Raw genomic sequence first — 27,623 nt, forward strand, 5'->3', positions numbered from 1 at the left:
CATTTGTAAAATCTACTCTTTCCCTGCCACATTTTAGCACTGGAATCTCACTCTTGAGTTTACAGCATTATCTAGACCCTTAAGCTCTTGTCTGAGATAAATGCATCATTTGCACTAGAGAAAATCATAGAATCATAGAATGGTTAGGGTTGGAAGGGACCTTCAAAGGTCATCTAGTCCAACGCCCCTGCAAGAAGCAGGGACATCCCCCACTAGATCAGGTTGCTCAGAGCATCATCCAAACTGGCCTTGAACGTTTCCAGGGATGGGGCATTCACTACCTCTCCGGTCCAGTGTTCTACAACCCTCATTGTAAAAAAATTTTTCCTAATATCTAATCTAAATCTACCTCCCTCTATTTTGAAACCACTACCCCTCATCCTATCACATCAGGTCCTACTGAACAGTCTCCCCATTTTTCTTGTAGGCCCCCTTGGGGTACTGGAAGACTGCTATCAGGTCTCCCCAGAGCCTCCTCTTCTCCAGGCTGAACAGCCCCAACTCTCTCAGCCTGTCCTCATAGTAAAGGTACTCCAGCCCTCTGATCATCTTCGTGGCCCTCCTCTGGACCTGCTCCAAGCGGATCATGTCCTTCTTGTGTTGGGGGCTCCAGAACTGGACACAGTACTCCAAGTGGGGTCTCACCAGGGCAGAGTAAAGGGGGAGAATCACCTCCTTCGACCTGCTGGCCATGCTCCTCTTGATGCAGCCCAGGATGTGGTTGGCCTTCATGAGCATTGTCAGCTCATGCTGAGCTTCTTGTCCACCAGCACTCCCAAGTCCTTCTCCTCAGGGCTGCTCTCGATCCAATCCCCGCCCAGCCTGTATTTGTGCCTGGGATTGCCACAGCCCAGGTTCAGGACCTTGCACTTGGCCTGGCTGAACTTCATGAGGCTGGCATGGGCCCACCTCTCCAGCCTGTCAAGGTCCCTCTGGATGGCATCCCTCCCTTCCAGCGTGTCGACGGGTACATAATTGTACCTGCTAAGTAGGTATGTGCCGAATTCCAGATACGGCTTACCAATGTTTTCAATTTATTTACAGGAAGTAGAGAATACAAAAGCAGGACTTCTTTAATATGCTTTAATATTAAAGCATAAAATCTAGGGAAATTACCCACTACAGTGATGTTTGTGTGATGTAAACATCACCTTACCTAGTGATTCAAGCAGCAAGATCTCTTCCTTCTACTCTTGCAGAATGAAGATATTTGAATTTAATACACTGTTACCAGAATGAGACAACCCTAAACACTGAAAAGCTGACTTGTACTGGTGCTTGCACATTGCATTTCACTGAGACTTAAGCAAACAATTCTCTATACAGTTTCCTCTAGAGGAAATTGTAGAGGGTTACAAAAAAAAAGTAATATCTGTGTACAATAGAATAAAGATGCCCTTTAAAGTTTAAAATTTTAAAGCTATTCTTCCTGAATGCAGAAGTTCAGAGTTACTTTTTTTTTTTTTTTATTTTCAGCAAAACACATTTTGGCGCCATCAAGTGGTGAAATGGGATGTTGGTGAAGGCACGTTTTCAGACACTTTCCAGAATGAAGTACACAAGTGTTAGATCTGCCCTTGTTAAAACACCAGTTTCATGTCCTCCCCCCATCACATATGCACTCAACAAGTAGAATGACTATAAATACTTACCTTCAGTGTCCATCAAACTCAAAAAACAAGCTAGGCCACATGAAAAACTTTTTCAACATCCAGCTCCAAGAAAGACTCCTACTGAACCAAGTTAGCAACCAAAGTTTCTTAGTGCAGTTAACAAGGGTGAATTAAGAACTCAAAACTCACACTCAGTCAGAATGCCAAGAACACAATCCAGCAAGCAGGAAACACATACAAGTGTACACATACACATACAATTTTTTGTCCTTTTACTAATGCAAATCACACAAATACTCCTAGAAGATAGTTCCGGAGCCCAGGTATCTCCTCTCCTAGGAGACACCTTTACACAGGATGCAAAATTACTATCTTCACTGCCCTCTCCATTTAGTTCCACTAATCTTTGTTTCTCTGCCTGCATTCAGTGACAGCGATGCTTTACAGCAGGAGCTGGTATCCCTTCCTTGGAGAGGAAAGACCAATCCTTCATGTTTTCCAGACTCTGAGAGGCTAGGTCACTTAGTACCTGAGTGATTTTTAAAATGATCTCTAGGTTATTAGATCAAAAAGAGTCTATCCTTCAGTCGTATGTGTAAACATAAATGCCTGTGGGAGCACTGCTTTGTACGGTTATGTCAAAGTCCACTGGGTATGACCATATAATACTTTTGTAACAGGTCCCCTGAATTGTGAATGCCGAACTGATTCAGACATAAGCAAGTACCACAGTGACAGAAAGACAGGCATTACTCCAGGCATATTTAGTGGAGCACTTAAAGCTCTGGTGTTTCCTAAGTCTACTAGGAAAAGTAGAGACAGAAAAACTTGGTCAACAACATGCTTGGACTTTCTGGATAAAGATTTTAAGTTGTAATTTGATATACAGACACACCTTCTAATACCTGCTATTTTGCATAGAATGCTTTAACTTACACAAAACATAAAGGCTGCATGTAAACTACCACAAGAATTTTAAAAAAAAAACCTCACAAAAAACAACATGCCCTTCCCAAAGCTCCCCAAAAACCACTTCCAATATAATGAAAGTGCCAAAGCAGAGGAGATATAGAATAATCTCAACAGTGCTCAAAGTTAATTTCTGTATAAGTTTATAAGTATCAGTCCTTTATGGTCAGCATTAAAAAATAGATCTTAGTGAAGGTACAGTAAGTGTAGTTACAGAAAGTACTTACTGAATGTAATTCTGGAAAAATCTCCTCCATGGCAAAGTACTCCATGAAAGTGGCAAATCCTTCATTCAGCCAGAGATCGTTCCACCATTCCATAGTTACTAGATTGCCAAACCACTATGAAAGATCAAAAACTTCATTCTTTTTCAGAAATAAAATCAAGTGATCCCAGTAACACTCCACCTATTCTCAGCTTTATCTTGTGGCAAAATCAAGCTCAGTCAAAAGCACAGTAATGCTTTTGCATGAACAACTCCCAAAGTACATTGTGACAGAGTTGTACTCTGCCTGTTGTACTGGGGAAAATACACCTGCACATATTCTGAAGATATACAATGAACAACAAAGCCATAGTGAGGGCAGGGGTGAAATTAAGGACAGAATTGCATATTTAAAAAAAAAAAAAAAAAAAAAAAAGAACCCTCTACATTTAAACAATAATGTTCCAACTCTAGTACCTGATGGGCAAGCTCATGTGCTATCACTGCAGTGATTAACTTTTTATCCCTTGCTGAAGAAGTATTACTGTCAAACAACAGTGTTGTTTCTCGGAAGGTGATCAAGCCCCAGTTTTCCATTGCACCAGACTGAAAATCAGGAACTGCTACCAGATCTGGAACAGATTTGAAAGAAGCTTTTGAAAACTGCTACTTAAAGCTTTTCTACCCATTCTATTACATAATCCCTAAAATCTTACTATTTAAATCCAATCCTGTGGTGTACACATGTGTTGATGTCTCAAGCACAGAAGGCCCAGATTCACAGCCGTATTTCTCTAGCAGTACTCTTGCACAAACAACTTAAAGCACTACACTGATACCGCCATAGATCTTGCATGCACACAAGCAGCAAGGAAATGGGGCTGCCCCTACTGAAAGTACTGTCTTAGAAGACTGTAGTTCATTATCTTTCCAGTCAACCTAATATATGCAGAGATAGCAGGCTGGAGATTTTGTACTAGTGAACACGGCTCGCAGACAGAATTCTGTATCTCCCTAGCAAGGCACATTTTGTTAAATTGACACCAAATTATTTCTTTGATGTTACGTATAAGCATAAGCAATCTGGTGTCAAGAGCTCACAAAAAACTTTCCAGCTTGGGAATCATTTAATATTCGTACTCAGTCAAACATTCAATGAATTATAAAAGTAATTTTCGGGGAATCTTATTTCACAGATGTTTTATGCTATATTTTTTTTTAAGCACACCTTTTCAGAACAAAAGTTCTCCTGCATTTCTCAGTATTAGGGCTGCTTCTTCTTCTGTTTAAAAAAAAGCTCAAAAGAACTTACCTAATTTTTCAAGAGGGTAGTTTATTAAAAAGTATTTTTCATAAAATTCCAGAAGTTTCACTGCTGTGTTTAGGGCATACTCAGCTTGGCTTAGATGCTGTGGTATGGCATAGATAGACACCTAGTCGAGACAGAGAAGAGAAAAGATTTTGAAATATATAGCTACAAAAGCTTTAGAAGTAAAAGAGGAGCTGGCAGAAGTACCTGAAACAGATAGGACACAGTTTTGGGAGTACGCGCATAAGTTCCAAACACAAGAGTTAAACAACACTGCCAATAAAGAGTTAATTTTTTTTACTAGCGTTTATTCATCAGTCAAAATGCAAACAGAGGGATAATGGGTTTGGATCATGGGTTTGGTTCCTCTTGTCTTGTAAATTAGGATGTCCCCTGCTCCTTCCTTACCTCTCTGCATAACCATCTATGCTAACTGAACAGAGTTCATTTAAAATTCACTTATGCTAAGTTTTAAACAAAGCCTAGTAACGCTAAGCTGTAAGCAAGCTACAATTCAACCACAATTTATTCTAATTTAGCTTACCTCTAAGCAATCACGCAACTAATTCTATAAGTAAACTCGTTCTAATCCCCAACAGAACACAAAGTAACTTCACTTCAGCTCTAAACTATCTTATAACATTAATGACAAAAAAAAAACTTATTCTGCACAAACTGGTTAGCTCAAACTCTTTCGATGTCCCGGCCACAAATTGCTGGAAGAATTTTGAGAATGTATTTTGTGGAAAATGCCATTATATTCTTCCTTCTTACAGTCTCCCTTGGCCTAGACACTGTTGGCACAGAACAACCCACTCTGGCCTTACTTGGTTATGCCTTCTCCCTTTAAGCTGGTAAGTACTCTTATATGTTGCTAGATCCCTTGTGTTTAGTGCCTTCTAAAGGTCTGCTGACTCCCCTAGCTTGGTCATATCTTGCTTGGCGGTCAGAATGAGGGAGAAGTACAGTTAAGAAGCACTTTCCTTTGTTAGAATACATCACTCAGTCTTTTTGATCTATCCTACATCCCTCTGCCATAAACCACTTCTGAAGTACTGACAAGCCATGCAAATTAGTCTCACTATTACAAACAAATCAAAGCACACCACATAGATAGTTGTTTCAGGCTCTCCATAAACACAAAACACTTTGTATACCAATCAATTTTCTGCCTAGTAAAGAACTGGCTATATGGTTTTACCAGAATACAGTTCAAATACAGAGCTGAATAGCATCCACAAGTAGTCTGTCACATTAAACTATAATTAGAAATACTTCTCCAAGTCAGAATAAAAGCCCATTACAGCATCTTTATTTCTGTATACCTCATGAAAGAGAGGGCTGCTTCTCCTTCTACACTACTACTAAACTATTCCTTCTGGCTCTTTCTAGGTAGGTACTGGCACTTCCAAAATTTCACCACAAAGGGGCAGTTCCTGCTAGAGAGTCACAAAAATCATCACTCACATGAAACTCCTGCACTTCCTAAAACAAGAAGAGGAGCATCGCCTAATATTATCATGTTTTTCCTTTATTTACTTTAATTGCACACATTGCAGGAACTGCACACTGACCCTGCAGGCCACATCCCGGCAAAGGACAAAGATCAAACAGGACCGTTTGATTTTTTGAACCTTTGGAAAAACAGAAACCCCACAATGAAATAATTGTACTAAAGTGACTAAATGCAGGCTCAAAGTTAGTCTAAATTTGCTTTACTGCAGGGCATTGTTTTTTTTTCAGGTAGGTTATTTTGCAGATATAGAACATATCTGCAGCACTGCTTGAAATAGTATGTAGGCTTCCCTGGGAACTGTAAGGTACATAATCTGAACAACTCTCAGTTTGCATGACATTACTCCCTCACAGATGAAGCATTAAAACTAAAAGTTTAAAGCTTCTAGCTCTGAAAGCTCTTAGGAATTTTACATTTTGTAAATTTAAACTCTAATTTAATTTAAACTAATGCTGAGTCCCTTGCTGTAAAAGCATTTTTAAGCCCTGAAGTCAGTCCAAACTGTAGCATATGGCTTTTGTCCACTATATATGATAAGTATAATAAAACCAAGTAAATAAATAAATTTAAAAGAGATAGTTTGCTTTTTGGTTTGGGGATCTTTTTGTTTTGTTTTGCTTGGCTTGGGAGGGGTGAGGGAGAACTGAGAGTGGAACAAACATACCAGACTCCCATTAATTTCCCTAGTGATGTTTTGCAAGTCTGCAACAACAAAGGCTACTAGGTAGGTGCTCATCTTCAAACTCAGAAAAAACTCATCTTGAACAATTCCATTTGTCACAGGAGTAGTGGTTTTCTGCAGATGAAAAGAAAACATTGTTATTAATGCAGACAAAGGAACACTAAGACATGCAAGGAATCAATGTTAAAGAATTACTTCACTCCAGGAACAGTTTATAAACAAACTTGCAGAACACTTTTATATTTTGATTATGTTTCAGTAGGATAGATGATACTCACAAGATGGTGTAACAAAACTTAAGGAGACATGGAACATTTAAGCCTATATACCCAGAAATTATTTTTCAAACTTTTATTATGTTCTATTATCAGACAAACGCATTGTTGGAGAAACCATCCATCTAATTTAGTTCATACTTAACCCCCATTATAATCCAAAGTCAACATTAAAATTAGCATTAATTCAAGAGAGCTTTAGGCTAGATCAGAGACACAGTTCAGCATAGTCCAGCTGGAGCACCTCTCCTATGAGGACAGGCTGAGAGAGTTGGGGCTGTTCAGCCTGGAGAAGAGAAGGCTCCAGAGACACCTTATAGCAGCCTTCCAGTACCTAAAAGGGGCCTACAAGAAAACTGGAGAGGGAATTTTTACAATGGCATGTAGCGACAGGACAAGGGGTAGTGGCTTTAAACTGGAAGAGGGTAGATTCAGATTAGATATAAGGAAGAAATTTTTGACAGTGAGGGTGGTGAGGCACTGGACCAGGTTGCCCAGAGAGGTGGTAGATGCCCCACCCCATCCTGGAAATGTTCAAGGCCAAGTTGGATGGGGCTTTGAGCAACCTGGTTTAGAGTAGGTGTCCCTGCCCATGCAGAGGGGTTGGAACGAGATGATCTCTAAGGTCCCTTCTAACTCCAACCATTCCATGAAAATGATATTCTATGATTCTATAAAAATAATATTGTTTGCAGTATAAACACAAATTAGTAATTATGTTGCAGACACTGTTCATTAGCAAAACTATCAATACACTTGCTCTGAATGTTCATGTATCTTCTTGATAAATCCCAATTAAACCTGACCTGTTCTTTTGACACAAGAACTCATATGTGATCTAAGAACTAAACATCAACTTCATTGCTTTTAATGTCTTCTTTTTACATTAACTTGGTTCCACATCTGGAAGTTTTCACAAACATACAGATGATGTAACAGTGAAGTTTTAAAACAGAAATGGAAACAACAGAAGAAAATGCAGATGAACTTTTTAATATGCTCTTAAACATATTCTCACTGTAACAAACTCAGTAAATGTTACAAAGAGAAAAAAAAAATTGACAAACAGGAAGTTCAGTGAAAAGGGTCTGGTATCAAGACCAAATTCAGCAAGACAGAGAAAGTGGATTAAAAAGCAGAGAAGTATATAATGGAAAAGCCTGACAAGATGAGGACGAAGGAGAGTTCTCAGCTCGAAGGAAGCACAGGACCTTCTGCCTATAGCATTGACAGGTAGCAGAGAAGAACACATGTAGTATGCAAAGCAGAAGAGAAAGAAGCAGATCTGGAAGTAATTCAAGCAACATGAGAAACAGAAGCTAGAATCAAAACACCAAAAAGATATGTTAGAGATGCATCACATAAGTTAAAAGGGAATTAACAGTGCAGGAGTGGCACAAGTTTTTGGAAGAATAATTCTATGTGCAGAAAGGATATATTTTTTCCATGCAGTACAAGAACAGCCAAACTGTATCTAATGTGACCAACAGGGAAAATTCATAACAACGTTTAAGATGATACAAATATGCAATATCAACCCATTTTGCACTGCAAGCAGAATAGGTCACATGTCCCAAATACTCATTTTTCAAATGGCTTCCTACCTCCTTGAATAATGAATAATGCAATGAATGCTACTTCACAGCAAGAAAGGCTAGAAACTTAAATGTAAATGAGTCCTTAAGTAACGAGGAAGAAAGAGATCCATTAATGACCTTACAAGAAAGGCAGCTCATCAGTTTGTTTTCTCTGTTTGGATGATACCTTACTGTGCAAACACACCAAGAACACAACATTAATATCCACAGACAGCACTGAAAGAGCTACTTGGATGCTTTGTAACAGCACTTGGTGCTGAGCAGGGACAGATCAGATGGGGAGTACCTCCTTCCTAAGCACAGAACCCCACAGGAATACGCTTTACAGGACTGCCGGTGCAAGGCAGAGTTATGGTATGTTATTAAGAGTAATTAGGATGCAAGACTAAGATAAGCAGCAACCTGTGTTTCCCAGGTTTAATTCACATATCTTGGGATGTGAGAGTCAGCCACTTCCAGGCTATTTAGAGGAAGATTCTTTGGCAACAAATAATAACTCACTAAACAAGAAATATAGAGTTGCCCTTTCTGACATGTTGGTTGGACCAGTTAACTCAAGTCACAATTCTCAGCAACACAGAACTTGAGCTCTAAATAGTGTCTCTGCAGATTCTCTCAGGAAGGCTGAAAAGCTTGCTTATATCTAACTGACACTCAGTGTTCACTGCATCAAGTGACCCACTTGCATAATTTGCAGGAAGACACAATCTGAAATTTCACAGTTTTGCCCAATGCCACAAATACAAGCAGCAGCTTCCCAGATGACTTCTTCTTGTCCATGCAAAGCTGCATAAACACTTTGCATAAAATACATAAAATCTGAGTGAAATCATAGAAGAAACTGAGGAAGGTGATAGAGGGGCTAGATTAAATGACTCAGCAAAGCATTTACTGAAGAAGGCAGCTTGGAGGTGCTGCACAACCACATATGGTGAGAAAAAAACAAAGGAAGTACGTGTGCCTGCTGCTACTGTGAGGGCTTTTGCTTATCCTTCTGGAGAAGTCTTTTACCACTACAGACATTAGCAGATATACTAAAGGACAGCAGGCAGGTAATTGCTACTGAAATAGTAGCACCTAGCAACACCAGAAAACACCCTCCTTGCTCTTAAATTGTCTCCAACAATTTTCCTTCAATTATTATCAGTCAAGCTGGCAACCAAGGTGCTAGATGGCAGAGATATATCAGATAATTCTATCTCAACAAACAAGGATGAAAGCTTGTCACAGAATATCCTTTCTCATCTTCTTTATAATGATGTCATCACAGATGAGCAAGACATCACAGAATATACCAGGATTAGGGTAGCAGTAAACATTCTATGGTAGTGTGGTGCAATAGAAGAGCTGAAAACAAAAATACTCTTAGTCTTTCAGAGAATCTATCAGCACCTTTCAGAGTACTGAAATGATCTGTGGACGGTACACTGAAGAATAGGAGAGACTTTTAACACCCATGTGCAATTAGCTCAGCAATGTCTGAGTTGTAAACAACAATTGTTGTAAACAACAATTTACTATTTGTACATGAAGAACTATGGAAGCTCTTGAAAGTTGCCTTACCCACTTGTCTGACTCCTACTAGAGGAAAGTGAGCGAGCACCCTTTCTTGCTTACATAAAACAAGAGAGTTATCCAGCAGAGTGCTCTTAAGCCTGGATGTACAGTGCTGCAGTCCTGTTAGAGTAATGGTTGAGAATCACCACAAATCCAGGAACATAAACATTTTGTGCACAGTGAAAAAGACATTATTTCACAAGGTCGTAGTTATTAGCTTGTTTTTCAAAACCAGGGCAGCTATATCAGCACCTGAGGTTTTTATAAACTTCTGGAACCCAAACTGTGCAGTGTACATGTGTGTCCCACCAACACCATGGGTTTAATTTTTTTCATTACGGGTTAGATCAATGTCAATATTAATGAATTTCTGTTGGGTGACAGATACTGGTAATGTTTTGATGAGAGAGGTCCTAGTTCAAACACAGATTAGGTAATAAATTAGTCTTGATGGTCCATCTAAATCAATTAGAGTTCTGCAAAGGTTTCTCTAAAGGTTTAATGGCATAAATCATCACCATAAAATCCAGATATGCTCTTACAAGATTTCGCCTGAAAACATCTAGTTGAAGGAATTTCAGATTCCTCATTCATATTCTGGGATTAACTCTGTAGTCACATCATACTTGCCCTTGTTTAGGCTCAAAAGCACATCCTTAAAGCTTAGGCATATCTTGCCCAGAGAGTGTTGCTAGTTACACAAACTATTGATAAAAATACTCCAGTATTCTGCACATGCGCAGTATTAGCAAACATAGAAAACTCAGAAGAGAATCTTAAGGGTTGTTGAGACTGATGTAGCCAACAACAGAACTCCTGCAAAATAAGTATTTGTTTAAATTCAACAGGAATCCCTGTCACAGCCATGCAACTGTCCCTAAAATAACATCCTACACTGTTCAGTACACTGAACAGTTGTTTCTCTATTAAGTTACTTAGTTCAAGACTTCGAGGAAGAGATTTTATTATGAAGTCACACAGTTTGCAGCTTATCCACTCAAGTCAATCCCCTGAACATTAATACAACAAAAACACAATGCAAAGCACTTAAACAGATTACCTAGGCAGCAGCTCTACTAAAATTCCTGTACAAAAGCAGGTATGAGTACCTTTGGCATATTTGACAGAGTGGTAAGTTTCTCATCTCTTTTGATCTTGATTAAAAAAGTAGCTTTAAATGCTGGTTCATCAAAGCATGGAAAAGCAGACCTTGCTGACAGGGGTTCAAACTGAGTTGTTGCAAACCACCTAATGGGAAGAGTAGAGAAGAGCAAATTAAGAATTTTGAAAAGGCTAAGTGTCAGTTTATTTATGATAGAATAGTAATTTTTCCTCCAAACCTTGTAAAAGCTTGTCACAGGAGAAGCTTTCTGAATGGCAGATGACAGGGTTAGTCCAGTCAGAATAAACGTTGCCTTAACAAGAAGTTTTTTTAAAACCCAAAATATGTATTTATTTGAGGAGTCACCTGCTTGGCTGTTTTTCGCTTTCTTAACAAAGAATAATACATCTGGAATAACACAATTACAGAACAATCACTAAAATACAAGCCAGCCAGTTTCCAGTAAGAGAAAACAAAAAGGAGATTGAAAAATTAAATTAGTGAGCACGTGCACTAAATGAAAGTTTTGAAACCCCAGGAGCAGATGGGACCACAAGAAAGCTTTTTCATCTAATTGTCATGCCTCCTCCTGCAGATGCTCCCACAGTTCACGAAACTGTATGCCTGCTCCCTTTTTGGCCAGTAGATGGATTCTGTAAGTTCATGCACTGTCTTGTCTCCAACAGCTAGTCATAGCACAAGATAACTTCTCAGAAGTCTGCATTCCTTCTCCAGCATTTTGATACTAACTAGCTGCAGAAAATACGGCTTTTTTTTTTTTTTTTTTCCTTAAAGAGCATCTCTGACTTGTATTCAGCTCCTGCAAGACAAGTCTGGAAGCTCAACAAGAAGTTTGCAAATTAAAGCCTTGTATTTACTGGAGCTAAACAGTGGAGAGAAAAGTGGTTTACCTTGTTTGGTTGGGTTTTTTTTTTTGTTTTGGGGTGGGATTTTTTGTCTTTTTAAACCTAGTGTCAAGCTACCCACAAGTTTTTGGAATTTTTCGTTTCTTCCGCACCATGACTCCAACATTTTTGGACCTACAGCTTTTCTGAGAAGGCATATGGCTGACAATTCATAAGATTAACATCTATGCCTGCTTTTAACTTCTTACCCATCTCTTCCCCCTCACCAACAATCTTGAAGTTGGTGCAGTAAGTTTCTTTTTCTTTTTTTTCTTTCACCTCAAGATTTTACAGAAGAAAACTAAACAATAAAGAATCATTCTGGATAAAAATATAAATAAGGCCCAAGTTTTTTTTTGTTTCGTTTTGGTCTGGTTTGTTCTTTTTTTTTTGTTTCGTTTTGGTCTGGTTTGTTCTTTTTTTTTTAATTTACATCTGGCAACAATGAGTTATTTTGCTATTTGATAATTTTAATGTTTTTGTGTCAATATAAAAAAATCTTCAAAATAAAATAAAACAAAACTATAAGAAAAGGCATTTTCTTGCAAAAGCAGTTAGATAGCTTGAGTTTTATACAGAAAATGCAATAACAACAGAGGTTGTCAAAGTAGCCTGCATTTGTAAAACCACTGACATTAAGCATACAGAGACAAAGCCTCAAACAGAAGAGGCAAGCAAGGCAATAGAAATTATTATATGAGCAAAGAGTTATCTGAAAAGGATTTACTGAAAAGCATACAAGTTAAAGCATGTGCTACATCCTGTTCCTGAACAAAAGCAGGTAAAACTGTACTGAAGAGGGACAAAAACTCAAGACAGATCATCTTTTTCCTCTGTGAACACTTCCAAACACAAGGAGAAAACAAAGTTTCAGCTACATCAGAACAGGAAAAAACATAGAAATTAAAAATAAAAGCTAATCATTCGAGTAATTTTTTGCCTTCTACACTTACTGTATTCTTACTCCCACTAATTTCACGGTCATGCATGTCTTTAATGTTTGTGACAAGCTACTTAGCTCTATTTCATTTCATCTTGTGGTTACACTCTTCGCATGCAGTCTACACCCATTGTGATTCTTTAGTATTCAACACATTCCTCAACAGAGAGACAACTTGTCGCATTTTTGTTATAATGACAGAATTCTGAAGCCTATCATCAGTTTCCCAAGTGGCAACAGATCCTCTCTAATGATCATGCATACATTATAACACTTTAGTATATACTCAGGAACAGCCCTTTCATAAGAGGCTTATCAACAGCACTTTACCTGGGGAATCTAAAGTCATCTACATTTGCATCTCAGTAAAATGCACCCACCTTCATCGGAGATGCAAGTAAACTGAAATAGATCAGTAATCCTTTAACCCAAATTTATTTCTTAAAATTCTTCACCTCTCAAAGAAATCCCCTAAGACTACATCATGTGAGGACCAACAGGAATACGTGGGAGTAAAGAGGAGAGAGTTCCTGCCTCATCTCAATTGCTGACCAGTTCAAGAATCCACATAATGTTCCACGGTTCATCTGAATGCATGAGGTTTTTGCATATATATGAAAACAACTGTTGCAGCTAACTTATTTTCTTGTACATTTCAGCACTATGTCATAGGTCCACTAGGCTCTAGATAAAGGGAGTTTTAAAGACAAATTGTAAGTCAACTTTAGAAAATAAATGGGTTTTGGTTTAAATGTCTGTTGTTAATGCTTGGAGAGGTCTGAAACAGAATATCCTGGGTTTTTGTTTAGGGAATAGAATAGAAGCAGCTTCCTGACAGTCTACGAAATAATTCTTACACTGAGTATTTTGTTCTGTTTATTTATTTAAAGATGAGCTATCATTGAGGTACTAAAATAATTAGCAGCATAGTTATCATATCTCACTCGAGAGAGAAAAATTATGACCAAGTTTGCCACACTTCTGTTTTATTCTTCAATAAGGCTCACTGAAAAAGTTTACAACAGCTCAATGAAGGGTCTTGTTTTAAGTAACTGAAAATAAATAAAATCTCAGCATGATCCTCTTCACAGAGACTAATTTCAAATCTATATTACCAATCTGTAAAAGGTGGTAGTGTTAATTGTACGTTCTGCATTCCCCTTTCAGGAAATAAAATCTCCTTATTAATATTTTGGGAATTTCCATACAAACTCTCTGTTGTTGCAAGGATTTGTAACACTGATAACATTGTTTTTTCTCACTTTTTCCTTTACATTTCATTTAACTTTTATTTTGTTTTAAGCTTTATATCTTAGTATTTCCTAGCACAAGCTGGTAAGTGGTTTATGTCTCCATTTAGCAGTTGTTTTGTGAGCCCTTCAAAACTACTTTCCTGTCAGCTGGTCTTAGGCTGATGCATAGTGCTCTTTCCATCTTTCGCTTATTGCACTGCTGTTTCCAGAAAACCTGCACGGAAAACTACATGCCAAAAAAGACATGAACAGCCTTAGGTACATGACCAGTGTAAGGCCCGTTTGAAGTGGGTGGTGATGGGTGGTGATTTAATCTTGTTGGTAAAAAACATTGATTTACCATTTCTAAAAATGTATGTGATGTTTCCCTTTTCTCCAGTCACTGAAGACTTCATCTGACGGCCATGACTTTTCAAATATGATTGAGAGCAGCTGGCAACTACATCTGCCAGTTCCCTTAGGACTGCAGGATGCATCTCATTAGGTCCCATGGACTTGTGTATGGAGAGGTTCCTCAGATGGCCTTGAGCATGATCTTCTCCTACGATGGTGGGACTTTGTTCCCCTAGTCCCTGCCTTGAGACTCAGGGACTCAAGAGATATGGGAAGAATCTCCAAAGAAAGAAAGTAAAATTAAACCCCCAAAAGCGCCACACTATAGCTACCTATAACCACTGTACTACACTACATTTATCTGACAGAGAGGCTGCCCTGTGTTGCTTTAACTCATCTATGAAAGACATTTTTCAGGTAGATTAATGAGATCGATTAGAGATTAAAGATCAATTTTGCTCAATAGGAATCAGTTGCACAAACCATCCAATAGAAAAAGCAAGCCTTGTTATTTTTATTATCAAAGCAAAATCTAGGAGTGACAGAAGAAAGAATTTGCATTTTTAGGCTTACCTTTGCTTAGAATTCTCATCCTTGTAAGAAATTTTGTAAAAGCCATAATAGCTATCTGATAAATTTGATGAATATTCTATGTTGACAGTATAATTCTGTCCTACATGGAGAGCTTCATGAGCCATGATTGCAATCTGGTCATGCAATGGATATTCCAGCAATTCAACTAGCTTTGCTTGATGCCCTCCTGCTGAAGTAATGGTTGCCTTGGTGATATTAAGTCCTGAGCTGTGAAGTACGATCTTCCAAGTTACCTGGACAATGTTAACCACTATCTTCACAGAGCCTGCAAATTTCAGAGTAGTTAGGTTTGGCTGCAAGACAAGCTCATAATGCAGTGGTACAACATCAGGAGGAAGTCTAATTTTTGCCCACGGAAACAGTTTTCCATTGGTTGCCAAAGGGTATATTAGTTCCATTGTATGATGTTTTTTATGGCAGCCTTCTTTGGTAAAGATACATTTGGGAAGAAGATAAATCGCCATTATTAGTGAAACTGCAATCACAAGAACAACTGTGCAAACCACCATGGTCCTCGTAGAGGGCACCGAACATGATCCATTTGGATTTTTTCTGTAGACAGACAAGTTATTCTGGAGACCTGAGCTTCTGTTCATGAAGGACATCCCCAGCAATTTTGCTGATGACTCATAATCCTCTTCATCATCGTCCATTTCATGCTCTCCAAGGCCACGCACCAAGAGCCGGGAGCTCCTTGGTTCATATTCCACTTCATCAGGCTCCAGGGGATGTAAACATGGCTCTTTTGCCAAGTCAACCACATCAGGCTCTTCTTCAAACATACTGTTTTCAATCATATTCCTGGGTAACTGAATTCGATCTGAAAAAGAAGAGAGCATATGTTACATGATAAACAAAAGGTGTGATTATAATACCTCAAAGATATTTACTGAATTACAAAATGGGAAACACTTTTACAGTACATACAATCAAGAGCTCCTCAATTTTCTCTCTCATATTTGCTTCCAGAAAACATTTCTGTGTTTTTCTATTCACTGTAATTTTTCATTCAGTATCTTCAAAAGGATGCTTCCATTGTGCATACTCAATCACATGCCTTGCACCGTAACTAGGGATCAGATACATCCCTGTGTAGCACTCGCAGTTCTTTGATGTCAGTGTCTTGGCTACATTTCATCAACTTCAGTAAACTATTTTTATATTCAACTAAATTAGTTAAGATAGAATATTCTTTATGTTGCAGGGTAGAGCACAGGCAGCCAATGCAGTTCTAGAGGTGTTTCTGAACATGCTAGTTACTGAGATCTTTAATAGGGGAGAAAATCTGCCAATGTGCTGGCAGCTACACAAATAACACATTCATTTGACATTTTAAACCATATTTTTTTCACACATAGCCCAAAAAAGATAAAAAATATTTCTCACATAAAAATGGCAGTATAAAAATTACAGTTCCAGTTGACATCTTTGTTTAAGATTGCCGTAGTTTAGCCCTGATTGGGACCACACTATGCAGTCTCTCTCTCGCTCCCCCCACCCTCCGAGAGAATAGGAGGAGATGATATAAGAAAAACAGCCCGAGGTTTGAGATAAGGATGGGGAGAAATCCTTAAAGTTACCGTTACAGGCAAAATAGACTTGACTTGGGGAAAAACACTCATTTATTTCTAAAATGAGGAGGAGAATGAGACAGGGAACAAGATAAGCTCCCCCCACCCCTCCCTCTTCCCAGGCTTAACATTATCTATACCACCTCCCGAGCAGCACGGGGGGGTGGGAAAGGGAATGGGGGTTGCGGTCAGTTCATCACACGTTGTTAAATGCCGCTGCTTCCTCCTCAGTGGAAGAACTCCTCGCATTCCTCTCCTGCTCCAGTGTGGGGTCTCTCCCACGGGCCACAGTCCTTCGTGAAACTGCTCCGGCATAGGTCATCTCTTCCACGGGGTGCAGTCCCTCTAGAACAGCTGTCCCAGCGGGCCCTCCACAGGCCATAGCCTCCTTCAGGCCTCCACCTGCTCCAGCGTGGGGTCCTCCACAGGCTGCAGGTGGATCTCTGCCCCTCCGTGGACCTCCATGGGCTGCAGGGGGACAACCTGCTCCACCATGGTCTTCACCACAGGCTGCAGAGGAATCTTGGCCAGGAGCCGTGTTACTCCTCCCCCTCCTTCTTCACTGACCTTGGCGTCTGCAGCCGTTCCTCACAACAGGCTGGCAGACGCTTCTCAGGATCCTTTTTACATCTTACTCACTTCAACTTCTCATCTCCTCTCCACTTCTTGCAGACAGGCTGGGCCGAGCTGGGCCCAGTTGGCTGCCTGGCAGGAGGCCAGAGGCTGCCCAGCCTGCAAGGCCCACGAGGCTCGCGCCTCACCCTCTCTGCCCCCGCTCAGCTGCTTCACATCTCCTACTCTTTTTTTTTTTTTTCTGTTTTCCCCTTCTTAAATACGTTATTGCAGAGGCGTTATCACGGGACATTCTGCTATCAATCAGCTCAGCCTTGGCCAGCAGCAGGTCCGCCCTAGGCCCGGCCGAGTCCACTGAACAAAGGGGAGCAACTTCTAGCAGTTTCCTACAAAAGCTACCACCTTAGGCCCCCCCTCACTAACGAAACCAGAACAAAGATCTAGCTCATGCAAGCCTTGAAACAATCCACACAAGTAAGTTAACTTAGCGTCAGTCAGACTGTCCCCATAAAATTTGCCCTTAATGAATAACTGACCACTAATCATAAAAGAAGAATTAAAATTCATACCAAATTTTAAATGCATATTCTACATGCAGTTTCATTTTAATTAAACATCTGGTCACATCTGTAACTGTTTATGTGAAAGGTTATCTTCCAGCTAACCTGCTCAATGGAAAGGGAAAAAAATTAAAAACACTGTTGGAAAGAGGTATATACAGGGAATGTGACATGGACACCCAAAAGTAGCTAACTTAGGAACAAAGAACTTTTTTTCTTACTGTATTTAATCCAAAGCACTATAAACAACATAGAAAGGATGTTGATTGGCTTTTGTTAGGAAATGAGAGATTTGTCTAGAGAACAAAACAACTCAAATGGAAAAGCCATCTATAGGGAGATTTCTTTCCCAAAAAGCCCAAGAAATTCTGTTACAAAACTTTTCAGGGTCTTGAAAATACAGTTAATTTGAATTAGTCCCCTGTCACAGCTTCTATCTAAGGCACTAGACAAAACTTTTATCCAACTGTAAGGCTTCAGAAATGAAACTCATCTTTTTCAGACATGAAAATCTACTGCTAACTGAACAATAATCACATCATGACTCTATGCTCCATATTCTATGTCTTCAGAATGAGAAAGATAAATTTTTCTTTGGATCTAAACATACTGAAAAGTAGCTTGACTTTTATTAATTTCTGAAAAGAATGTACATTTTCCCAATCTATATAGAGCCTAGAATATCAATGCTCCTATAATACAATACTGATTTTATCTATATTGCTAAGCTCTCATTTAATACTTTAGCATGATATTATACAGAAATAAATTACATGAAGAATTGTAATGATATAACTATATATAGCTGCTTGTTAGGACTTAAAATGTTGAAACAGACTAATGGAAGATATTGGGAGGGTGACAATTTATGGTGTGGTAGTAGTCTTTTTTTCCTTTTTTTTTTTTTTTAAATCGGATTTTTACATGGCTGAAATTCTCAAAAGTGAAAATAAAACATCTTAAGGAAAAGATGGCAAGAATCTTTTCAAACCAAACTCCTCAACATTTTCACTAAAATGTATCAAGACTCCTTGTTTCAAGGCCACAAACTCAGAAAATTATAGTGTCAGCAGCCGTAACACTGAACAAGACAGAGTAAGAATTCTTATTCTAGCCCACATTCTACCATGCTTTTCTCTTTGTCTGATACCTGTATATTAAACCTCTAATGATACTTGCCTGCCACTTATTTCAGAGTTAGACTGACAGACTATTCACATACCTTAAAAATAAATAATAGCTTCATGAATGAGCATCTTGCATCTCAAACAAAAAAAAAAAAGTACTGCGTTACTTTAAAAAGATTAACCTTGAACATTTCACTGCAAAGGCCTTAAAATAAGAAAAAAAAAAGAAAATAAAAAATCCTACCCCACAAAAGTCAGTAAGAGGAAGGTGCACTGGTCAATCTGAACAAGCAACATAGAGATGGATGAAAGCAGGGAGTTTGCTGGAATTTGGATCCACCTGCTCATCCTTTGTGACAATGTAAACATACTGCTCTGACTAGAAATATGATCACAGGGTTACAGGATAGGATTCTTGAGCTTGGAAGTGACTTCAGGAGGTCATCTACTCCAACCTCCAGGCAAAAGCAGCTTCTCATGGCATTTCCCAGTATAGTGCTCATGTTCCAGCCTTCTGGCTGTGGTTGCAGTTCAGTTGTCCACCACTATGGTCTCTACATTGGAGTATGTACACTCATATATCAGATTGGAGTCCTCACAGGATACAGAAGAGGATAGAAAGCTAAGTTACAAGTCTAAATATACAGACAAACTAGTGGAGAAAAAAAAGTGGAAATACAAAGTATTGTGCAACAGATGCTCTTTTACAATTCCTCTACTCAGTAATAGTTTATCAAAAATTCACTAAACAACTTCTAGCAGAGATCCTTGTTGATTACTCTCTCAGCTAACTGCTTTTCAAACCTGCTGGCTACCTTCAATCAAATTTGAAAACAGACTCTAGACCAAATTTCTTCAAGTTCCAACACAATCCCTCCCCAGAACAATCAGTGGGTGGAGGAAGACATCTAAATCAATATCTGCTATGTAGAAAAGGCAGGTATTAAGACTCACATCTTAATTACTCCAAAAAAGTAGCAGCCAATCAGCACATAGCTCCAGCCCCAGTCTTGGCATGTGCTGCTGCATGGCCAGCAAAAGAGGCAGAAGGAGAGGCACTGCAGAGGGAAGGAGGAGAAAGGTAAAGAATATAAATCTGGCAGAGAGTAGGCTTCACCAGCTCTGCTGCTCATAGAACAGTTTGCATTTAGAAGAGCTCATTCTGTACTAAACCCAACTATCTTAATATTTTCAAAGATGCATGCAGGCACTAACAACTCTTTTAGTCAAAAGGAATTATACAAAAAAAAAATCTCAAACTGAAACAAAGACAGAAAAGCTAAAACAAAAGTTAGTTTCAAGGCAATTCACAGTTTTAATACCTAGCAGACAGTAATTTCTAGGAAAACAACAGTTAAAACAGTTTCTATGGAAGTATTTGCAAAAATTGGAAGCAAAGTCTTGGTGGTTCTGTAGTGCTGAAAATCTGCAAGATCAGAACTAGACTGAAGATAAACGGCATCACCAGACTGCTATTCTCCACTGGAAAGCACATAGAAAAATTATCAAATTTATGCTGACGTGCATTCACCGAAGCATAGAAGTCATGCTAATTTCTGAAGAGGAACCATGGCAAGCTTGTTTAAAGCTTTTATGCTCAGATAAACTCTAAACTGTTTGCTTCCTGATGGTTCATTGGAATTTATAATATGATAATGTGAGTTATCAGTCATGTAAATGGAACGCTTACTACCTTTCAATTTTAAACCCTGAGCTGCTACAATACGATCTGAAAAGCCCATAGAAAGGACAAAAGAAAGTATCCTTAAACTGAAACAAGACATAAAGAGTAACAAGCAGCCTCAGGACCATAGAAGAGAATCATCGAATAGTTGGCATTGGAAGGGACCTTAAAAGGTCATCTAGTCCAACCCCCCCCGCAAGAACCAGGGACATCTCCAGTTTAGAGAGAAGGATGTTGTGCGGGACAGTGTCAAATGACTGGCACAAGTCCAGGCAGATGACATCAGTTGCTTGTCCCTTGTCCACCGATACTGTAACCCTGTTACAGAAGGCGACCAAATTAGTCAGGCCCGATCTTCCCTTAGTGAAGCCATGTTGGCTGTCACCAATCTCTTCCTTGCTCTCCATGTGCCTTAGCATGGTTTCCAGGAGAATCTGGATACCATACCCAGCCATGAATCCTGACAGCCAAGATATTGCTAAGTTTCTTTTGCAAGAAGTATATACTTCTAGCATTATGAAGGAAGAGGTATCTTATAGGAAGATACTGACATTGAAATATGAAGGAATAATTACTTTTTGTCTTCTACAGAATATTTGTAGTGAATTTCAAAACATCATAATATACTTCATTGTTGCACATACTGAGATTCATTACATGGTGTTGCCTGAGGCTTTTACAATTCAGGGGAAAGCTTACATTCTCCTCGTTAGTGGAAAGTTCTTCAGATAAAATAAGTATTTGAAGCAAATGCTAGATGGTTTTACTGTGGCCCCTGGTTGTCTTTGCATGATCATGCTTTATACTGAACTTGAGTATTGTAGTGAAACTGCTTTATAGGTTAAAAAACTAATTTGTGAGAGGGTATAGGAGTGAAAAATTTATTTCTTTTAGGAAAAAGACCAGGGACCTCCATCTGTTTAGCTTGGTCTTACTAATTACTGTTACAGTATAGGTGGACAAGGGACAAGCAACTGATGTCATCTACCTGGGACTTGTGCAAGGCATTTGACACTGTCCGCACAACATCCTTCTCTGGAGAGGCATGGCTTTGATGGATGAACCACTTGGTGGATAAGGAATTGGCTGGATTGCTGCACTTAGAGAGCACTGGTCAATGGCTTAATATCCATGTGGAGACCGGTGACAAGTGGCATTCCTCAGGGGTCCGTGTTGGGCCCGGCCCTGTTCAACATCTTTGTCGGTGACATGGACAGTGGGATAGAGTGCACCCCCAGCAAGTTTGCCAATGACACCAAGCTGTGTGGTGATGGCGACATGCTAAACAGGAGGGATGCCATCCAGAGGGACTTTGACAGGCTGGAGAGGTGGGCCTGTGCCAACCTCATGAAGTTCAATCACGCCAAGTGCAAGGTCCTCCACATGGGTCAGGACAATCCCAGGCACAAATACAGGCTGGGTGGAGAATCGGTTGAGAGCAGAACACTGGAACAGGTTACCCAGAGAGGTAGTGTATGCCCCATCCTCAGAAACATTCAAGGCCAAGTTGGATGAGGCTCTGAGCAACCTGATCTAGTTGAAGATGTCCCTGCTCCTTGCAGGAGGGTTGGACTAGATGACCTTTAACAGCCCCTTCCAACCCTAACTATTCTACAATTCTATGGGATAAGCATAGGAAACTTTCTGTTACCCTGGAATTACCTAGAAGCCAAACAACTATAGGATAGCATATTGTCACAGATCAGCAGATGTGGTCTGTGGTCCAGACCAAATGGCCCTGTATAAAGTGTGCTTACTAGCTGAAGAGGAAACGGATTCCCATAGAATGTAGACTACTTCAGTTGCATTTAAGTAATGTGAAACAGGGTGCAGAGTTATGGCTGTCCAAAAATAGACATCTACTAATATGTTGATGTGTTCTGTGCCTGGTCCATCAGGGTGGAACACAGAAAAACAACAAAGTACTTGTTTTGCTACCTAACTTGCTACCAAGCAACTCACTGATATTATGTCAAAGAATAAGTCTGACCAATGATTTCAGACTAGTAACAGGTGTTTAACAATGTGGTTAATTATTCAGAGCCACAATACTGTTTTACATACCTAACTTTTATGTCCAACATTGATAGCACTGAACTTTTCTTAGCAGAAGCAGCTGCTGACCAAACAGCAAATTCCATAGACAAACCACATGGATTTTCTTGCTACTAAAGACTGGTGGCATTTGCTAAAACCATCCAACAGGCTGAAAAGCAACTTTGAAGTGTTATTTTTTTTCTTTAAAAGATCTATTTTATATTCATGTACCTATCTAAATGCCACCTTTTCTAGATGTGGTGGTCAAACACTTGCAAGATTTTGTCACAGATAATAAGCTGAGAATGTGATTCCTAATACATAATACATGAATGAACCTGCTACCATGATGTAAGTTTGAGAAAAAAGATGCCAGCAGGAACAAATACAATGCCACACAACCTAATGTCACTAAAGCAAAGGCTCCACTATTCCTTAAGCACTGGAAATTTAGTTTTACACTCTTAAGTTTTAGCAAACATCATAAAGCTATTTGTTTACAGCACTCCAAGAAAAGATTTGAAGCACTTACGAGCACTTGCAAATACACTGTGTATGGCTGGTCAGCACATTTCAAGCAGATATATTGTCATAAAAATAGTAAGACTGGTTATAGCACATGGAACCTGATCTTCTCTCCTTTATTTGGACTTTGGAACTGGTAACAAAGGAAAGGAATGTGATAGTGACAGCTAAAGCAGGTCACTGATATACAGCCACCAATATAGACACTACAAATGATAATGCTCTTTCAGTTATTTAATCATGGAAGAGCCAATGAATAGACTTTGCAGAAATAACAACACATGTGAAGTTACTGCACTGTCTTATATCAAAAGCAGTATATTCAGTACAACCATGTTCTCAGCAAAAGAAAAAGAAGGTTGAAAATTAGATATTAAAAGAATGTTTGCTTTAAAACTTTAAATTCATATTTTGCTCAGTGAAATAACAGTTTCTCATATCTGAAAAAAATAAAAAATTGAAGTATTCCATAATTTTAAAAGAACCTATTTTAGGCAAGACAAATGTATAAAATTTTTCAGTTACACTTGCAGTGTTTTTAAGAGGTAATATGATCTGTGCAGTTGCCTATGCAGACATGGCACTAGAAATTTTGTAATACATGTACTTGCTGTAGAACCTGAGGATGAACATGTTACTCACAGTACAGTATTAATCTGTATTTATAAGAAAAAAAAATATACCTACTTCAGGTTCACATAGTGAAATTTCTCATACATATTTCATGTCATCAGTTCTTCCAAGCTAGAGACAAGAACAACATGAAATATGAGCGCCAATAAAAAACAGAAGAACTTGTGTTGTATAGTGTGAATGCATGAAGGAAGAAAACAAGATACAGGAAAACAGCAAGTGATATTCAGCAAGCTTTCAGAAATTTTGTTTGTTAAGATTAAACCAACATCTAATCAAATACTATTTATTTAAATTTAAAATAAGTCTACATTTTAAATGTACAAACCACCGAGCCTGTCATTAGAAAAAAAATATATTCTTAATGCACAGCAGGAGAGAAAATCTAGACTTTACTGTAGAAACAAAAATGTAGTTTTTCACATTAAATAGTTATTAAAAGTATGTGTAAGGATATGTGAGACACAGGATTTGAAAAGACTATTAAAGGGTTACATTTTTTCTCTTGAACTGTCTGTCCTCAAATCTGCATCTTCAGTCTCAAATAAAGGGAGGTTAGGGAGAGAGAAAAGCTCTCTCAATACACTAAATCTTTCTCAATTGTCCAGACTAAAATTTCAGAAGTGTTAGTATGGAAAAGCAACATAGTATACAGTTTTCAACCACACTTTTCTAAGTTTTTTTGTTAATTCAATTTGCCATAGATCCATCTTCCATATTTACCTAAACCTAATTCTACTGGTTTATACTGAGTTACTTTTTAAAAATACAATTTTAACACAATTGTAAAAAATTAAACTATATACCCAGGCTCTGCTCCTACTAATGTTAGTTTGTCAATTGTACTTAACAGGAAATGAATCAATGTCCACACTTCCAAACTGCAAAACATTGAAGTTTTCACGGAATAAAAGAGGGGAACATTCACTCTTATTTGTGGACCTCACGTTGGACTCATTGCTTGAGTCTTGCTCCAAATCTTGATCCTATTCTCAGCCAGAACAATTGTTGTGGTTATTGTTTCTGCCTTGTCTGAAGGGAATGAAGAGAGATAGGGAGAACAAAGAGGAGTTCCAAAACACAGATTCATTTTCAGAGGTGCTGAAACTGGCATACGGAGCCACTTTAAGAAAACTGAGATTCTAAACACTACACTGGAAATGCCCAAAGTCCGAAGCATTTCAAAAAGTGCAATCACTTCCTTCATGGAGACTGCCGATTAAAAATCACTAGTTCCAAATACCACTAGTTAGAATCTTTATCACTGCAAATAAGCATTAGAGTTTAAGTCAACAGAAATAAGAATACTCAGTATAGATAACTACAACTTGTTATCCTTGTTATCCTTTCTTTTTTTTTTTTTTTTTTCAATTGATGAGAAATAAAATGGCCTTGGCTTGCAAGGAAGTAGAGGTTTAACTGACATGGGAATTGGTAGCCTTTGAAAATGTACACTTAAAACTTTCACTGTTTACATTCTCTTAGAGAGAAACTTGATATTTTTCTAAATTTAAAAGATAAAATAAAGGTAGAAACCTTAGTTAATGCTATTTATGAACTGCATAATCTAATAAGACAGAAAGGAGTTTCAAAAATGCAGCAGAGAAGGAAGTGACTTAAATGCTGTTACAGTCCACCCCACTCAACCACTTCAGCAAATAAGACAAAAAAGGTCAAAAACCAGAAGTTACAACTTAGAAATTCTACAATATTTTGTAACAATTGTTCAATGAAAGACAAATAAATAAATATTTTTTTAGAATAAAATCCTTGAATGAGATGGATACTGAGGCAATAGGTTTTTTGTTTTTCATATTCTCCCTTCCCTTTTTATTTAGGCATAATTTAAATCCATATCTATCTATTATGTCCTATTTATACACTGTATCTTAAGATCTTTGGCATAGGATTTGAACACATAGATGATAGACATTATCTCACCCCTAGATGACATCCAATTTTTTTCTCCTCAAAATTATCAAAGAATACAAATAATTATAATTTATTAATTCCTGGTTACATAATCCATTAATGGCTCAGTTTACAAATGCTTAGGAGTAACAAAGCTATCTAAAGCCTTCTTAAATCTATTTATGAATGTTCAGAGTTGCTTTCTATGTTACTGCAATGTTACCAGCTCCGTTACAGACACAGGCCTCTCTCCTCTTCTGTAAAACAGAGATTTTAAAAAAGAAATAAGGGTGTTACTTGACAGTTCAGCAATGTTATTTTATGAGATGAATTATATGAAATCTCAGCAGCCCAAGCGAAAACAGTGTCACATTTACACACGCTCCTTTATGCAGCAGATATTTTTAATACCCTCAAAATTTCCTCCAAAACAGTAAGGCAGTGTCTTGTGTTCAGTGATCCTTTCTTTTTGTCCCATAGTGCCATTGTTTTTTAGTTTCATGATAAGCAAATTCCAACTAAGGCAAACCAACGAAAATACTCAGAGGACTATTTGTAACTGACTTTTCCATCTTTCAGCTTTTGTAGCCATTCAATTTAAAACTTTCATGAAAATATCCTGGGCATGAGCACATTGTGCACTTATCAATTCAAATACAGCATATATGGGAAAAGAGTAGGTTAACTAAAAAAAAAAAATGAAGAAGGCCAATAGTATTCTGGCTTGTATCACAAATACTGTGGCCAGCAGAAGTGAGGAAGTGATCATCACTCTATCTGGCACTGGTAAGGCCACACCTACTGCATTCAGTTTTGGGTCCCTCACTGCAAAAAAAGACATCACTGAGGTGCTGGAGCATGTGCAAAGAAGAGCAATGAAGCTGTAGAAGGGTCTAGAGCACAAGTCTTATGAGGAGCAGCTGAGGGAACTGGGGTTGTTTAGTTTGGAGAAAAGGAGGCTGAGGGAAGACTTTATTGCTCTTCACAACTGCATGCAAGGAGGTTGTAGTGAAGTAGGTGCCAGTCTCTTCTCCCAAGTAACAAGTGAAAGGATTAGATGAAGCAGCATCAAGTTGCACCGGGGGAGGCTTAGACTGGATATTAGGAAACATTTATTCACCGAAGGGGTTATCAAGCATTGGCACAAGCTGCCCAGGGACATGGTAGAGTCACCAGCCCTAGAGATATTCAAAAGAGGTGTTTAGTGGTGGACTTGATAGTGTTAGGTTAATGGTTGGACTTGATGACCTTAAGAGTCTTTTCCAACCTAAACGACTATATGATCCTATAAATTAATTGTTTACCACGGGATCTTTAGCATTATGTATAAGTCCTATAAATCTGACCTAATCAAGTAAATTGCTCAATTTGCACATACTTTTTCAATTTATTTTCTGATGGCATATGATATTCCCTGCTATTAAAACTAGTAGAACAGCACATAGTGAACATCATTGTGTCTATTTCCTCTCCTAAGTCACCACTTTCACCTCTAATAAAGATATATCATCATCTCCCCACTTCCCACCATCCTTTCTTGGAGACCTGTGGCCAAGATAATGCAGAGACAGTTCTGTTTTCCAAACTCCTCTTTGTTCTACTGCTCCTTTCAGAGTAGCAGCTCCTGGGCTTCCTGCTGTCACTACCCAGCTGAAGAGGAAATGATTAAAAATGTGAGCAGGCTCCTCCTACTCCTCTGAGCACTACATCCACAGATTCACTAGAAGGACTGTCTACCTATTTCCAGGAGTAGTTAACACAGGAATTAACTTGTGGTTCCTTACTTCAGAGCCTGGGATGGTCACAAACTCTTAACTAGCTCTTGCCTTTCTTTAGTTTCCAAGCAAAGATACAGGATTCTAATTCCCCCCCTTTCTAAATTGTCAGCTATCCATCTCTGTCAAAGTTTGTCTTGTCTTGTTATAACTTGGAAAGAACATCTCAAAACTTTGGAGGAAGCAAGAAAAAACTTTAAAGTGTCAAAAAATGCCCACTTAAATAACACACATTCATTTTTAAAACTGCTTTGTTGTTCATCTAAAATACTATCCAACAGACATTACATAAGATTTCTTAAGACAATTGATTTACAGCATAGTCAGTAAATAAATCCTGTTGCTATTTTCACACACAGTACATAGACACAGCTCT

At 38.5% G+C, this 27,623-nt stretch overlaps 1 protein-coding gene across 5 annotated transcripts in view; it reads right to left on the minus strand.

Moving 5' to 3' along the window:
• The window catches only part of LNPEP (leucyl and cystinyl aminopeptidase), a 72,926-nt gene that overhangs the window by 29,177 nt on the left and 16,126 nt on the right, over positions 1-27,623 (minus strand). For 3 of the 5 annotated variants that reach the window (XM_086770421.1, XM_086770417.1, XM_086770419.1), the window contains exons 2-7: positions 14,831-15,671; positions 10,834-10,972; positions 6,277-6,408; positions 4,100-4,220; positions 3,265-3,419; positions 2,810-2,923 (exon numbers count right to left, since the gene is read on the minus strand). In XM_086770421.1, coding sequence (XP_086626547.1) covers positions 2,810-2,923; positions 3,265-3,419; positions 4,100-4,220; positions 6,277-6,408; positions 10,834-10,972; positions 14,831-15,648 — 1,479 coding nt within the window. In that variant the 5' untranslated portion in view covers positions 15,649-15,671. Of the gene's footprint in view, positions 1-2,809; positions 2,924-3,264; positions 3,420-4,099; positions 4,221-6,276; positions 6,409-10,833; positions 10,973-14,830; positions 15,672-19,636; positions 19,657-23,615; positions 23,636-27,623 lie in introns of those variants that run through there. The other 2 variants (XM_086770422.1, XM_086770418.1) reach the window with 2 other exon arrangements.

The sequence above is a fragment of the Chlamydotis macqueenii genome, chromosome Z (assembly GCF_036417535.1).
Source record: "Chlamydotis macqueenii isolate bChlMac1 chromosome Z, bChlMac1.mat, whole genome shotgun sequence".
NCBI classification, from domain to species: domain Eukaryota; kingdom Metazoa; phylum Chordata; class Aves; order Otidiformes; family Otididae; genus Chlamydotis; species Chlamydotis macqueenii.